The sequence below is a fragment of the Talpa occidentalis genome, unplaced genomic scaffold (assembly GCF_014898055.3).
Source record: "Talpa occidentalis isolate TD23 unplaced genomic scaffold, MPIMG_talOcc4v2.1 talOcc4.17, whole genome shotgun sequence".
Lineage (NCBI taxonomy): Eukaryota > Metazoa > Chordata > Mammalia > Eulipotyphla > Talpidae > Talpa > Talpa occidentalis.
This window is the reverse complement of record NW_023601754.1, coordinates 56,312,869-56,327,916: the sequence shown is the minus strand read 5'-3', so window position 1 is coordinate 56,327,916 and position 15,048 is coordinate 56,312,869. Positions and strand designations below refer to the sequence as shown.

At 64.9% G+C, this 15,048-nt stretch overlaps 2 protein-coding genes across 3 annotated transcripts; one reads left to right on the top strand and one right to left on the bottom strand.

The window, feature by feature from the left end:
- The first annotated feature begins 609 nt into the window (after positions 1–609).
- CCDC88B (coiled-coil domain containing 88B) lies at positions 610–14,131 on the top strand. Its single transcript, XM_037517647.2, has 27 exons — positions 610–669; positions 942–1,093; positions 1,257–1,368; positions 1,452–1,521; positions 1,596–1,654; positions 1,748–1,831; positions 1,934–2,077; positions 2,272–2,417; positions 2,549–2,630; positions 2,782–2,940; positions 3,353–3,499; positions 3,672–3,780; positions 3,977–4,113; positions 4,199–5,341; positions 7,849–7,976; positions 8,064–8,181; positions 8,919–9,014; positions 9,091–9,231; positions 9,950–10,206; positions 10,550–10,693; positions 10,852–11,038; positions 11,131–11,276; positions 11,443–11,541; positions 11,702–11,868; positions 12,387–12,593; positions 12,727–12,795; positions 13,679–14,131. The coding sequence occupies exons 1-27, from the start codon at positions 610–612 to the stop codon at positions 13,732–13,734; spliced, it is 4,419 nt and encodes a 1,472-aa protein (XP_037373544.1). The 3' UTR covers positions 13,735–14,131.
- LOC129146111 (relA-associated inhibitor-like) lies at positions 6,000–7,163 on the bottom strand. 2 transcript variants are annotated; one of them, XM_054697489.1, is made up of 3 exons: positions 7,041–7,163; positions 6,755–6,906; positions 6,000–6,322 (listed from the first exon to the last, which is right to left on the bottom strand). In XM_054697489.1, the coding sequence occupies exons 1-3, from the start codon at positions 7,084–7,086 to the stop codon at positions 6,008–6,010; spliced, it is 513 nt and encodes a 170-aa protein (XP_054553464.1). In that variant the 5' UTR covers positions 7,087–7,163; the 3' UTR covers positions 6,000–6,007. The 2 variants fall into 2 exon arrangements, with proteins under 2 accessions (XP_054553464.1, XP_054553465.1); XM_054697490.1 differs by having other exon boundaries at positions 6,779–6,906.
- Positions 14,132–15,048: the final 917 nt, after the last annotated feature.

The window sequence follows — 15,048 nt, the reverse complement described above, 5'->3', positions numbered from 1 at the left end:
GCCACCCAGCACCGGCTGTGCCGTCTCGGTCCATCGTATGCAGAGGGTGGGGGAACACCAGGGGGTGAAAGGAGGGTGCTCGCTCTGGCTGGAAATTGGAGGCGGCTTCCTGGAGGTGGCGGCATCCGGCCTAAGCTTCGCAGGTCAGGGGGACAGTTTGGGTAAGTTTGAGAAATGTCAAGGGGAAGAAGGCGGTTAAAGGAGAAGTGCAGGCGTGGCCACCCGTGCTCCCCGCGGGAGGGTCAGAGGCCTGGGGGGTGCAAAACCAAGATCACCCTCCAGGTTTCGAGTTGGGACAGTGAGGCCCCAAGGGTGGAGGACTCACCCAGCCTTGTCCACCGAGCCAGGAGAGCTGCAGGTCTTGCTCCTGGGGCCCCTGGCCGCACGGCCCCTGCAAGCCTCTGGGCTGGCCCTGCTGGAGGTGCTCGGAGGATGCGGGGTTGTGAGGTGGAGCTGGGGCAGGACTCTGGGGGTGCACAGGCTCGCCAGCACCCGGAAGGAGGAAGCACATAGGGTGTCTGTGGCTGGGCTGGGATCCCCCACCCGGGGACTTCCTCTTCCTCTCAGCAGGTGTAGCTGCCACAGCGGGACCAGCGCCCTGGCCCCGTCATGGATGGGGGCAACGGGCCCAGACTCAGAGACTTCCTGAATGGGAGCCTGGCCACCTGGGTGAGGGGGCAGGAGCGCTGGGGGTGCGGGGGGGGGGTAAGCTGCGGGGGGGGCGGGGAGGAGGGGCAGAGCTGGGGCCTGAGGGGAGGGGTGGGCTCCAGTGTGGGGTTGGAGAAGTCTGGGACTCTGTGGGGCAGGAAAAGGGGCCCAGACCTGGAGGGTGGGCATTCCGGGTGCTGGGAGGAGGGGTGCTGCGCTGGGGGCCAGGGGCTCAGGAGTCATTCTCTCGGTGGGGGCTCCAGCCCAGGCACTGACACATCTCTGTCCCACAGGCCTTGGGACTGGCTGGACTGGTGGGGGAGGCCGAGGAGTCAGAGGAGCCAGAGGGGGCCGAAGAGGAGGAAGGAGGGGGGCTCCTCTGCCCTGAGAAGAGCTTCCTGCGCCTCAGCGATGGGGCCCTGCTCCTGCGGGTGCTGGGCATCATGTCAGTGGCATCCGGGGCGCTCTAAGGGTGGCAAATGTGCCAGAGGGGCATCAGGCCCCCCCCATGGGAGGAGCCGGAGGGTGGTGGGTGGAGCTTGAGGGTAGGTGGCCCTCCGTTGCCCTCCCTACCACCCCCGTATCCATACCTGTACCCATACCCACAGTGCCCCCAGTTCCCGAGGGGGACCCCGGATGGTCAGGGGCCATGACCGCCCTGCAGCCAGGCGGGTGCAGAATCTGAACCACCTATGGTGCCGTCTGAGGGACTTCTACCAGGTGAGGGGATGGGGGCAGGCTGAGCGGAGGAGACCCTTGAGGGAAGGCCCCTCTCATGCCCCTCTCATGCCCCCCATCCTCAGGAGGAGCTGCAGCTGCTAATCCTGTTGCCACCCCCGGACCTCCAGACGCTGGGGTTTGACCCCTTCTCAGGTGCGCTTTCCCACCACCCATCCTGCTCCTGCCTTCTCCCCCCACCCCTAACGCCTGTGCCCTTTGCCCTGCAGAGGAGGCGCTGGAGGCACTGGAGGGCATCCTGCGGCTGCTGCTGGGGGCCTCAGTGCAGGTGATGGGGGGCGCTGTGAAGAGGGAGTCTGGGCTTTGGCACAGAGGTGGGAGACTCCTGCCCAGTCCCACCCCCGCCCCCGTCTCCCCGCAGTGTGAGCACCGGGAACTCTTCATTCGGCACATCCAGGGCCTCAGCCTTGAGGTCCAGAGCGAGCTGGCTGATGCCATCCAGCAGGTACTTGGGCTGACTGATCGGCCAGGACTGCCACTGCCGCCCGGCGACACCCTGCCCCCCACCTTCTTCCCCTGAACTGCTCTCTCTGCCCCCACCCCCCAGGTGACGCAGCCTGGGGCAGGTTTGGTGCTGGCGCTGGCTGGGCCAGAGCCTGGGGACCTGGCCCCTGTGGAGCTGGAAACGTTGTCCCGGAGCCTGCTGGGGACACTGCTGAGGCTGGCTCGAGAGCGCGACCTGGGGGCCCAGGTAGGGGCGGCAGGGCTTGCAGACCCAGGCAGAGGGATGGAAGGACCCGCATGTGTGTGTGGGTTTGGGGTCCAGGTGTGGGGGTGGGTTGAGGGTCTCAGGCCAGCAGGGCTGGAACAGCTAGATTCACCTTGTGATAGGGCAGGTGTCAGGGTTTTGGGGATGGCTTCCTCCTGACCCCTGACCTCCCACAGCGGCTGGCTGAACTGCTGCTGGAACGAGACTCAGCCCCCTTGTTGCCTGAGGCTCCTGCCAGGACTCCCCCCGAGGGGCCCTCGCACCATCTGACCCTGCAGCTGGCCAACGTCAAGGCCCAGTTGCGGCGCCTACGGCTGGAGCTGTGAGTGTCATTGTGGGGCGGAGGGGGCTGGCTACGGGCTGAGCCTGGATGGGGCTCCCGACCCAATGGGAGCGGGTGGGGTGAGCCTGGGAAGGGCGTCCCCAGGTTCTTCCAGCGTCCCTTGCCTCCAGGGAGGAGAAGGCTGAGTTGCTGCTGGACTCCCAGGCGGAGGTGCAGGGCTTGGAGGCTGAAATTCGGAGGCTGCGTCAAGAGGTGTGCCAGGCTGTCCCTGCCATTGCTGCCGCCTCACTCTCTCCAACCACCGCCCTGCTATTGCCTCTCCCTAACCCGTCCCTTCCCAACCCCGATCCCTCTGACCCCAGCCGGCCCTTCCTCTGGCCCAGCTCTGCATCCTCTGGCCCAGGCCCAGGCGCTGTCGGGTCAGGCCAAAAGGGCTGAGCTGTACCGCGAGGAGGCAGAGGCGCTGCGGGAGCGGGTCGGCCGCCTGCCCCGCCTGCAGGAGGAGCTGCGGCGCTGCCGGGAGCGGTTGCAAGTGGCTGAGGCCTGCCGGGGCCAGCTGGAGGTGAGGCGGGAGGTGGGCATGTTGGGGAGTGGGTGGGCTTGAGGAGGGGCAAATTTGGGCTTGAAGAAGAGAGAGTCTTGTGGCAGGAACAGTCATCGCGAGGAGAAATGGGCGAGGTGGTAGCTGGGGTAAGGCCCTCTGGAGGATGGGGCGCGGGGGTGGGGGTGGGGGAGCAGGTGGAGCCGGGTGGTCTGGAAGCAGGCCCAGAGCGATGCCCCCTGGAGGGTGGGCTGGGGAGAAGGGGTGGGGCCTGGGGAGCAGGGCTGGACCAGGTGCTGGGGAAGTGGGACCTGGAGACACCCGTCTAGACTGAGAGCGAAGGAGGGCAGGAGGCACCTGAAACTCTGGGGCTGGGGCAGCTGGGGCAGGGGTGGCAGCAGCGCATCTCGGGTCTTCTCTGCTCCCCCACCAGGAGGAGCGGGTACTCTCGGGGGCTTTGGAGGCCTCGAAGGTCCTGCTGGAGGAGCAGCTGGAGGCCGCTCAGGAGCGCTGTGCTCGCTTGCATGAGACCCAGCGTGAAAACCTACTACTGCGGACTCGACTCGGCGAGGCCCATGCGGTGAGGTCACCAGAGTGACCCCAGCTGGGGATCTGTGATGCCCGGTGCCTCAATGGTCCCGGGTTCCCTGGTGGTCCCTGTGACCACTTCTCCCGGTGGCTCTAGTGGTCCTCTTGGTGGGCACTGGGTCTGCCCATGGCGGGGAGGCCCGTCTGACCCTGCCCTCCCCCAGGAGCTGGCCTCTCTGCGGCATCAGGTGGACCAGCTGGCCGAGGAGAATGTGGAGCTGGAGCTGGAGCTTCAGCGTGGCCTGGAGCCACCCCCAGGCTCGCCTGAGGAGGGTGAGAGTGTCACAGTGGTGGGGTGGGGTGGGGGGCTGGTAGGGGCTGCCTGTGCTTTCCTGCAGCTCAAGTGGGCATGGCCTCCAACTTCATCCCCTTCCCAGATGGGGGTGGGGGTGGCTGTTTATGTGAGGAGCCCAGGATTGTGGCAGGGCTCAGGGTCAGTAGGGTCCTGACCTTACCTCATATCCCTCAGCTCCCCTGCCAGGCGCTGCCCCCTCGCTGCATGATGAGGTACGGGAGGCAGAGGCCGGGCGCCTGCGCACCCTGGAACTGGAGAATCAGGAGCTCCGAGGCCTGTTACAGGTGCTGCAGGGGCAGCCCGCTGGCCAGGTGAGGCCCAGCCCCCACCTCTGGCAGGTTTTTCCTGGCCACCTCCCCTCCTCTGGGCTTGACCATGTCTCTCATGTTCCCTCAGCCCCCCCTGCTGGAGGAGCAGAGCGAGGACCCCATGGTTCCAGAGCAGGACATGGCTGCCCAGCCCTGCCCGGCAGACCACCGTGGCCCCCAGGGCTTGGTGGGTCAAACTGGGGTTGAAGGCCCCCGGGTCTTGGGCCTGGCTCTCCCAGCATCAGACTCAGCTCTTGAGGGGTTAGCTGAGTGTTCCCAAGCATCTGATTCAGACCCACACGTGCTGGAGAGGCCCCGCCAGAGCACTGCCATGGCCCCCCAGCCCACAGATTTAATGCCCCTGGAGTCAGGCCCCACTGTGAACACACAGGAGTCTCTGGAGACGGCTGGCCATGGACCTTCTCTCCAGACCCCTGCCTCCACCACCCCGCCTCAGGGTCCAGAGATCAAAATTCAAGCCCAGGTGTTGCCAGGAGGAGAGACAGGGAAGTCTGTGCCCGAGGCTCAGGGGCTGAGATGGGAGGGTCCTGAGCACAAGCTGGGACCCTTGGAGTGCAGCATCCAGGAGCAGCTGGGGGAGCAGGACAGCTCTAGCCAGGGGCTGGGCCTACCCAAGGAACAATCAGAGGCCAGAGAGCATGAGCAGAGGCCAAAGGAGATGGTTGGGGACCCAGCCCAGCAAAAACCACACCTGAAATCCGAAGGGGCTCCTGAGGTCCGGGTCTGGGAGGGGCTGACCCCAGGGGAGGTCCTAGCCAGTGCTGTCCCAGAACAGGCAGCCATCAGGGAGGAGGTGGCACAGCTGAGGAGAGAGGCTGAAGTCCTTCGCGCTGAGCTAGAGGCCCAGGCCCGGAGGCTGGAGGCCCGAGGCTCGGAGGCTGCCCGCCTCTCCGAGGACTTGGCCCAGGCACGGAAGGCAGAGGCCGAGGCCCACCAGGAGGCAGAGACCCAGGCGGGGGAGCTAGCTCGGTTGAGGGAGGCCGTGGAGGCAGCTGGCCGGGAGCTGGAGGCTGCCTCTCGGGAGCGGGAGGCCTTAGCAGAGGCACTGACAGCCTCAGGCCGAGAACGGAGGCAGTGGGAACGCGAGGGGCCCAGGCTGCGGGCCAGGGCAGAGCTGGCCGAGGAGCGGGTGCATGTGCTGGAGAGCGAGAGCCGCCAACACCAGGAGGAGGTGGAGAGGGAGCGCCAGGAGAGGCAGGCCCTCAAGGAGGTAAGTTGAGGCTCACTGCCAGCACCTGGAAAAGGGGTTCCAGGACAGTTAATGGGGGCTGTTAATTCCATCAGCAGCCACTGAGTGCCTAGCACCCAGCTGAGGCTGGAGATAGAAAGACTAAGTCCACTGCTGCCTTCCAAAAGCCCCCCCTGATCTGGGACACCTCTGATGGGGGGGCTATACTGATGGGGGGCTGTACTGATGGGGGGGCTGTACTGGTGGAGAGATTGTAGGAGGCCCTGGAGTTGGATGCCAGCTCTCCGACCCTGGCAATGTACCTACCTCCACCCAAAGGCCTCCTTCTATAAAAAGGGGTGCTTCCTAGCTGCCTCAGTGGGTATGTTGGCAGACTCAGGGCGATAATGGACACCAGCGTTGCCTTTGAATAAGGCTTTTTATCTTTGCATTATCTTTGAGGCGTATTGTCTGTTAAGAGCAAAGTGCTGAAGGAGCTGGAGGTGGGGTACTGATGCCAGTGTGGGGACCAGGAGGTTTCAGGGAAGGCCCTGAAGAGTGATCAAGATTTCACTAAGTGGGGAAGGACATTTCAGCCAGAGGGAGCAGAACGGGCAAAGACTTGAGGTTGTTCAGGATGCTCAGTGGCCGGGGGCGGCGGTGGGGGTGGGGGTGCCGGAGAGGTGAGGTGGGCTGGCTCTGAAGGTGTTAGTGCTCCCTCTCCAGGCAGGGAAGGCACCCAAGCGTGTGGGCAGACCTGTGCAAGGGGGAATCTGAGGAGGTCACCTTGGTGCGTAGGGGCCCTGGGGCTGTGTCAGTGGTCCAGCTGGCTGGGCTGGGCTGGAGGGGAGGGAGAGCCTGAAGGCTCCTTTCCTTCATCCTCTTAAGCATGGTTATGGGCATTTCCCTGGTGCCAGGCCCGGGACGTGGGCTCGTAGTTTGGGGTGGTGACAGGATGGTGCAGGGATCTTTGGGGTCCAGGAAGCACATTGGCTCAGGTTGGGGCATGTTCTGGAAGGCTTCCTGGAGGAGGAACAAGGACAGAGCAAACCAGGAAAGTGTGTAGGGGTGGAGGGAGGGGAGGGGCATGGAGGGGGGGTGAGGTAGGGACTCATTGAGCAGCGCTCTTATCACACAGCCAGCTTCCTTCCAAGATGAGGAAGGAGTCCAGAGGAAGGAGTTGTGGCTTCTTTCATGAGGCCCCAGGAGCCTCGAAAGGCTTTAAGGGGAGCAGAATGGTCAGAACCAGGTTGTTAGGGGGCCAGAGTGGTCAAGGGCAGGTTGAAAGGCCTCAGTAGAGGACCTTTCAGGAAAGGCCAAGAGGTTGCCTGGGGTCCACCTGTCGGATGTGGCAGAAATGCTGTCAGGTGGACCTGAGCTAAGTCCCAGGTCCCCTGCTTATACGGTGTGGCTTGGTGCAAGTTAGTTAACCTCTCTGAGTCTCCGTGTCCTCACCTGTAAATCAGGAATTAGAACTACCTGACTCCCAGGCTCCTGAGGTGATGAAGGTAGAGAGCAAGGAGCCAGCGGGCTGGTGGGCAGTGAAAGTGAGGGTAGGGCAGGCTGACGGGAAGAGCGGGCTCTGGAGACCCAGAGGGTGGAAGAGGCTGAGAATAAAGAGAGGAATTTGGGGATATTTCCTGGTTGAGGGGGGCCGGCCATGGAGCAGGAGGAGGGGTCGGAGGGCGCTGGCCTGGGGCAGGGCAGGGGTAGTGGCCCCATCTGCACCACGTCTTCTTACCCTCCTTGGACTCTAGTGGCTGTGGCCAGTGGCAGCAAGGCCTCATGGGACTTGTAGGTTTTCAGGGAGAGGCAGTGGCCAAGGGTGTCCGGAAGTGCCGTGGCCCCAGTGGGGGGAGCTGGGGAGGGGAGGCCCGGTGGGGTTGCTTAGCAGGAAGATCAGAGCAAAGGCTGGGGACGTGGTCTGAGAGGCAGGACTCTGCAGGCCCTTCCCTGTGGCTTTTTCCTGCTGGGGGGGCCCCCACCCCCGCACCTCACAATGGTTTACCCTCCCTCCCACTGGGGCCCACTTCTGCAGTGGCGTGGCCCAACTGCCGCAGGCCGCCTGTGGGAGCATCCTGGCCACCCCTCCCCCACCGTGGTCAGGGCTGGCGTTCACCGAGTTCCTGTCCTCTGTCACCATCCCGCTGTGGCTGCGGGTGCTCCAGGCGCTGCCCCTCCTCTGGGCCCCGCTTGCTCCCACATGGCCCGGGCAGCCTCGTCACGTAGGGCGTGTCCAGCTCTCGCTGGGTACACGAGGAACCGCGGGCTCAGAGAGGTGAAGACATTGGCCCAGGGGCTTCCCTTACTCCCTGCAGGCTGCCAGTCCCAGCTCCTTCATACCCACTCTGCAAGGTGACCAGGCTCTGTACCCACTTTACAGACAAGGGAGCAGGGACCCCAAGGGTTAAAGAGATTGGGCCAGGATGGCAGAGCCAGGACAGAGTCAGGTCTCCTGGCTCAGGACTCCTGTGTCCGGCCCACCCCGGCCCTGGCCGAGGGTGGTCTGTGGTGGATCCTGAGCCTGCCCGCCTGCCTGCGGCCCACAGGAGCTCGAGAAGGCTGTGCAGCGGGGCCAGGAGCTGGGTGCCCGGCTGGAGCGTCTGCAGGGGGAGCTGGAGCAGGCGGCTGTGGAGCGTCAGGAATTTCTGCGGCAACAGGAGAGTCAGCATGAGAGGTGGGGGCAGTGCCCAGGGGCAGAGAAGGGGAGGCAGGGGCTTTGGGGGAGAGGTAGAGGGGTAGGTGCCAAGGCTTCTCCTGACAGGTACCAGAGCCTAGAGCAGCAGCTGGAATCTGAGTTGCGGGCAGCAGCGACCAGCAAGGAGGAGGCCCTGAGGGAGCTCAAGACTCGGGCCCTGCAGCTGGAGGAGGAGCTGTTCCAGGTGAGGCCCTGGGAGCCAGTTCCAACCATCTCTCCATCCCTGCATGGACATCTGGGGCACATGTGCTCTTGTCCCTCCGCGTCCCCTCGCCTCTTGCCCCTTGATGCTTGGCCGGTTGCTCACCTTGAGCCCCCATTCAGAGCCTGTTGAGGGAGCACTGCTGGCAGTCAGGCGGCTCTGTGCGGACACGTGGCCTTCACGAGGCCTTGTCTCCCCTCCTCAGGTGGACAGAACCTGGCCGCTCTGCTTAGCTGTGACTGCTGGGGCCCCACCCCTTCACAGTAGGCTCAGTAGTGTCATTTCTGGGCCTGGCTGTGTGCTGGCCCAGTGCCCAGTGTTGGGGGTGGGGGTATCTTATACCAGGCCACGGCCCCCCCCCGGGAGCCCGCCGTCCAGCTGGGACAGAGGCATTAGAGCAGGCGACTCTGTAACAGGTGCAGGCCCGGCGGGCACTCAGCAGATCACCTAGGGGAGGCTTTCTAGGGAAAGGGGTGTGGAATGTGCCCAGAGGAAGCATAGGGTGGGGAGTGCCTTGTGCAGAAGCAGGGGCTTGGACAGAAGGCAGGCTCTGCAGTGGCTGAGAGGAGTCAGGAGGGGGCAGGATGGGGGGTTGTGGGGTGGGATGTGTGGTGGAGGGAGGGTGGCCAGTGTTGTGCTGTTGAAGGGGTAAGCGTCCACCTGTTTAGGTCCCCCAGCTGCCCCCACCCCCTGTGTGACCTGCCAGAGTCTCCTTGCAGCTACGCCAGGGCCCCGTGGGGCTGGGCCCAGAGGAGCACCCTGAGCCGAAGGTCGCAGAGGCCCAGAGTGGGCGTCTCATTGAGGTGGAGCGCAACGTGAGTGCTGGCCATGGTGGGCACTGGGGACGGCCTGGTGGCCTGGCCACTACTGACCCTCCTCCCTTCTGGGCAGAATGCAACTCTAGTAGCCGAGAAGGCGGCTCTGCAGGGGCAGTTGCAGCACCTGGAGGGGCAGCTGGGAAGCCTGCAGGGTCGTGCCCAGGAGCTGCTGCTGCAGAGTCAGCGCGCACAGGAGCACAGCAACCGCCTGCAGGTGCCCTGCCCCTGCCCCGTCCCTGCCCTGCCTGCTCCTTCATGCCCTCTGCCCCTCTCCTGCCCCAGCTCCCGCCAGCTGCCTCTGCCTATTCCTAGTCACAGGGATCCATGCCCTCTGACCCCAGCCACCAATTCTGTACCCCTTTTCTCACCACCACTTTTGTCTGCTTGCCCCTCCCTCCTGACCCTGCCTGCTTCCCCTATTCTTTTTTTTATATATTTTTTAAGATTTATTTATTTATTTATACAAGAACTGGGGTACAGGCCAGAGGTGCAGGAGGGGGAGCGGATTCACCAGAGACAGAGTGGGGAACAGGACAGGCAGACTGACTGAAATACACTGCTGAGGTGCTCCCCCTATTCTTACCCCCCTCTACCTACTTCTGGACCCCACGTCTGTGCCCGTTTCCCCTCATCTCCAGTGCTGTCCTCTGTAGCACATAGCCCCCTACCCTGTTCCGTGCCCCGATCTCAGCTCTGTTTGTCCCATCCCTGCCTTGTGCCTCTTGCCTGGCCCTTCACGGCCTGGCCCCGGCTCTTGCCTCTGTGACACCTCTCGCCTCTCCTTGTCCATGAACCTCTGCCACTGTCAGTTCCCTGCAGAACTCTCGCTCCTTGGCATCTGCCCCACCCTCTGCCTTTAGCCCCTTAACCCTTCACCCCCTTTCTGGCCTGGGGTTTCACCCCAGCGTCTCTGCCTCCCTCCCACATCCTAGGCTGAGAAGTCCGTCCTGGAGGTGCAGGGCCAGGAGCTGCACAGGAAGCTGGGGATGCTGGAGGAGGAGGTGCAGGCAGCGCGGCGGTCCCAGGAGGAGACCCGCGGACAGCAGCAGGCCCTGCTGCGGGACCACGAGGCTCTGGCCCAGCTGCAGCGGCGGCAGGAGGCCGAGCTGGAGGGGCTGCTGGTCCGGCACCGCGATCTCAAAGCCAACATGCGGGCGCTGGAGCTGGCCCATCGGGAGCTACAGGGCCGGTGAGCCTCACCCCACACCCAGCATCTCCTCCCAGCAGCCCTGCCTGCCCTGAGTAGACAGATTTCCTTAGTGCGTCTCTCCCCACCGGGGCAGCAGCCTCACCCAGCAGACCCTCCTCTACTGCTGTGCCCCCTGGTGTGGCTGGGCTCCCTATTCCTCCGGGGTGGGGTCACCCTGGGGCTCATCTGTTGCTGGCAGGGATGAGGCCTCCAGCAAGGCATTCCACCCTGTGGCTTTGCCGGGGGCTTTGGCTTAGGAGTTGGCAGAGCCCCCGATGCAGATGATCCTGCCACCCGCTCGCCCCAGGTCCCTGCAGTGCTCTTGGCCCCTTGTCCATCCCAGGCACGAACAGCTGCAGGCGCAGAGGGCCAGCGTGGAGGCTCAAGAGATGGCCCTGCTGGCAGAGCGAGAGCGTCTGATGCGGGACGGGCATCGCCAGCAGGGCCTGGAGGAGGAGCTGCGGAGGCTGCAGAGTGAGCACGACAGGTACCAGCCTGTGCCACCCGCCCTTTGGGGCTGGGTCTCAATGATCCTAACTGTGAAGTGGGTTGGTAGTGAGTCAGCCACCCTGCCGTGGGGCCCTCCTGAGGGGACTGGGGGGGCGAGTCCCCTTGTGACTAGCTGTCCCGTGTCTGTCTCCGCAGAGCTCAGGCGCTGCTGGCGGAGGTGTCGCGGGAGCGAGGGGAGCTGCAGGGGGAGCGCGGGGAGCTGCGGAGCCGGCTGGCACGGCTGGAGCTGGAGCGGGCGCAGCTGGAGGCGCAAAGCCAGCGGCTGCGCGAGTCCAACCAGCAGCTGGACCTGAGCGCCTGCCGGCTGACCACGCAGTGTGAGGTGAGAGGGGCAGCGGCCGCTGGGGCGGCGAGACAGCGGAGGGCAGCGCCTCGAACGCGGTCGCGCCCACCATCCTGCTGTCGCCCTGACAGCTGCTGACCCAGCTGCGGAGCGCCCAGGAAGAGGAGAACCGGCAGCTGCTGGCCGAGGTGCAGGCCCTGAGCAAGGAGAACCGCGAGCTGTTGGAGCGCAGCCTGGAGAGCAGGGACAACCTGCACCGCGAGCAGCGGGAGTACCTGTGAGCGCCGAGGCCCCTGGGCTGCTCCTGGGAGAGGCCGGAGCCCGGGAAAGGGCGAGCGTGTCCGCGGGGGAGCCGGTGGCCTGGGAGCCAGTGCAGCGCGTGTCTGCTGAGCCTGGGCTTGCTCCTGCGGGGGCCTCACGCCACCTCCTCCCCCGCGCCCCAGGGACCAGCTCAACGCCCTGCGCCGTGAGAAGCAGAAGCTGGTGGAGAAGATCATGGACCAATACCGCGTGCTGGAGCCCGGGCCCCTGCCCCGGACCAAGTGAGCAGACCCCCCCGCCCCGCGCCGGGACGCTCCCAGCTCCGGCCCAGCTCAGGTCCAGGCCCAGTGAGGGTTGCCTGACCGCGGCCATCCCCCGCAGGGCCCTCTTGTCCCTCGTTCCTCCCCGGTCTTACCCCCTTTTGTGCCCTCTTGCCCCCAGGAAGGGCAGCTGGCTGGCAGACAAGGTGAAGAGGCTGATGCGGCCCCGGCGGGAGGGGGGCCTCCAAGGAGTCCCGCGCCTGGGGGCCGATGGGGCTGGCAGCACCGAGAGCCTGGGGGGCCCCCCAGAGGTGGAACTCTCCGAGGGCAGGGAGGCAGATGGGACAGGTGGGTCTGGGGGCCAGGTGACCAGGACGGTCCCTACCCCGCCCGCGCCTGCGCCGCCACTGCACTGCCCTCTCCCTTCCTCTGCGGTTTGCACACGGGTGTCCGCTGGCCTTCCTTGCTGCAACCCCCACCTCCAGATGCTTCCCGTGGCCCTTGGCCCTGCACCCCTGCTGCACCCCTCTCGGCTGGCACCTCTCTCTGGCCTGTGCTGCCACCCACCCCACCTGTCCGCTGCAGTATCTGGGAGCTTGGAGCAGTCAGGAAATTTAGTGAGCGGCCCTTGATCCCAGGCAGCAGATGAGACCAGGGCCCGGGGAGGGGAGCGCCGTGCCCAAGGTCACACAGTGGGCTAGTGTCAGAGCCAGCAGAGGCGCTGCCTCCCCTTGCCTCCTCATTCACCCAGACCCTCCCTGCCTCCGCGGCCTCCTCTGGCCCTGCCCGGCTTAGCCCTGCTGGCCCCTGTTCTGCCTGGCCTCTCCCCACACGCTCTGACACCTCCCTGCCTGTCCCTCTTGCAGGGTCCCCATCCCCGGCACCCATGCGCCGGGCCCAGAGCTCCCTCTGCCTGCGGGATGAGACTCTGGCAGGTGGGCAGCGGCGGAAACTCAGCTCGAGATTCCCTGTGGTGCGAGGTTCTGAGTCATTCAGCTCCGGTGACACCCCCAGGCAGAGATTTCGACAGCGCAGACCAGGGCCCCTGGGGACGACCAGCTCCCTCGGCGAAGGTGAGGGGCAGTGTCCCGCTCCCCGTCAGCCCCCCAATTCCTAGTGAACCTGTCTACTCTGCAAGCCCTGCCTGCCTCTGCCCTGCTCCCCATGGCCCAGTGGCTGCTCTGTGCCCCCTCCCTTACCCCCCAGGACCCTACCTGCGATGGGACAACTCTGTTGAGACCCTGGAGGAACATGAAGCAGATGCCAACCGAGAGGGTGAGTCAGGGCCTCAGAAGGAGGTGGGGTATTTGCCCTCTCCGGAGGACCTCCTCTACCCAGTCCCTCACCAGACAATGAGCCTGGACTAAGTGCCAGGCCACATGCCTGTGGGGGCTTAGCAGGGAGCACTCAGGCGCAGGGAGCACTCAGGGGCTGGGAGCACTCAGGGGCAGGGAGCACTCAGGCGCAGGAGGAGAGCAGATAGGACAGGGCGTGCACACGAGTGATAATGCTAGTCTCGTGCCCTAGAAAGAGGGTGTGAGCTGCCGGTGCGATTGAAAGTTTTCTAGCGGTCTTCTCAGGAACAGGAAAGAGGCAGGGGAAGCTCATCTTAACATTTTATCTAACAAGACACCTGCGTGATTCCCACTTCACCATGCAGTCAGTGGGAGCAAAACCGTGAATGAGAGCTATTACTTTTTCATAAATCCATGAAGTCCAGTGAGTATCTCCCCCTCAGCTCACGGCAGTTCAGACCAGCCACCCCTCGGTCCCTGTCGGGCATCTCAGCCCTGGCCTCTTAGGAGGTGATAGTGTTCTGGGGACAAGTGAGACCAGGGTGCGGAGACCAGGGGTGCTGGGTGGGCTGTGATTTTAATTAGGGTGCTTGGGAGCCCTCAGGAGGAGGTGAAGTTGGAGCAAAGGATTGGAGGTGAGAGTTGGTCACAGTAACATATGTGGGGAACAGCATTCCTGGCGAGGGAACAGCAGAGGCAAAGACCTGGTGTGGAGGATGGTCAAGGCAGCTGGCACAGCTGGAGTGAGGAGGGGAGAGCCGAGAGGAGGGCAGGGGGTGGAGGCTGGGGGTGGGGAAGGCCCTGAGGGCCGCAGGAATTCCGGGATCCCAGGGAACAGGCCTGAGCTGAGCCTTTCCCTCCAGGCCTCGAGGTGCAGGAACCGGAGAAACGTCCTCTCACCCCTTCCCTCAGCCAGTGACGTCCCGTGGCCCGGGAGCTGGGGAGCGCCGTCCTCTTCCCGCTGGAGCATCAGTGGGGGCTCCAGGCAGCCCAAGAGCTTGGGGAGCCTGGGCTTCTGGAGCCGGTCCTTGGACAAGGAGTCCTGCACCTGGTCCCAGAGATGCAGCTGGGAGGAGCCTGAGGACAGGGGCGATGGCTGGCCCACAAGAGTGGGGCCTCGCCGGGGCTCTGGCTATGCCACGAGGCCCTCGCTGAGGCGGTGGTCTCTGGAAGACCCCCCAGCGGAAGGGGGCTGGCGGGAGTGAGCGGAAGCACCTTACTGCCCTGGCCAGGACCGCTCCCTGGGGTCTGTGGCCTGGACACACCTCTGAGCGTGGCTGGACAGAGGGGGCATGAGAATAAAGCTGAATGCGGAGCCGTGAACCTGCGCTCTGTCGACTGGCCCCATTCAGGAGCTGCCCGGGACACCTGCCCAGGCCGCTGGCTTCCTCGCCGCACAGGGCAGCCGGCGGCTTTCCATGAGGAAGCAAGGGGCGAGCAGGCTTGTCTGCATGGGGGCTGTGGGGCAGGGGTTCTGGGTGCGAGCAGTGGGAGGGGCCTCAGTCTGGGCTTTTTAAAAGCCTTTGCTGAAATAGGTGAGGTGAGGGCTCTGCACTGGGGGGCAGTGAAGCCCAGAGGCCATGCCCACCCCTCCCTCGCGCCCTCTTCCACACTCTCCACCTCATCGCCTCCGCCACCTCTTTCACAGCCTGATGGGGCGTCGCAGAGTGTCTGGGCTGCCACGCAGGGTCACAGGCGCTGGGAGGGGCCCGGGGACTCTGACCAGGGCCTCTAGGGTGACGCCTGTCCAGGAAGGGGGCAATTAGACGGGGGTGCAGGACGTGAGTCAGGCACCTGGGGCCGCCCAGGAGAGGGTGGGGCTGCCCGGGGCTTGGGTGAGGCAGCCCGAACCTGGGGGTGGGCAGAGCTGGGAGGTGGCACAGCAGCCTGACTCATGGGGTTTCCACAGCCCCCCTTGGACATGACCCACCATTCTGCCCCCTCCTCTCCTCTCCTCCGGGCTGCAGCCGGAGCCAGTGGGGTGGTAGTGGACCCCTGACCGCCAACGGGGTGAAGTAGCTGAAAGCTCCCTTCCAGAGGCTGCCCCTTCTGTTGGTGGCCCGTCAGGACGAAGCTCTGGGGGACAGGTCAGACGGGGGACCTGGGCCTGCCTGGGAGAGGAGGCCATTCTCGTGTGGCTCTGACACCCCCTTTTGAGGCCTACTTTGGGCTCTGTGTGGGCAAGGGACAGAACCAGGTGAGGCGTGTGGCAATGGGCGGGTTGCCAAGGGTC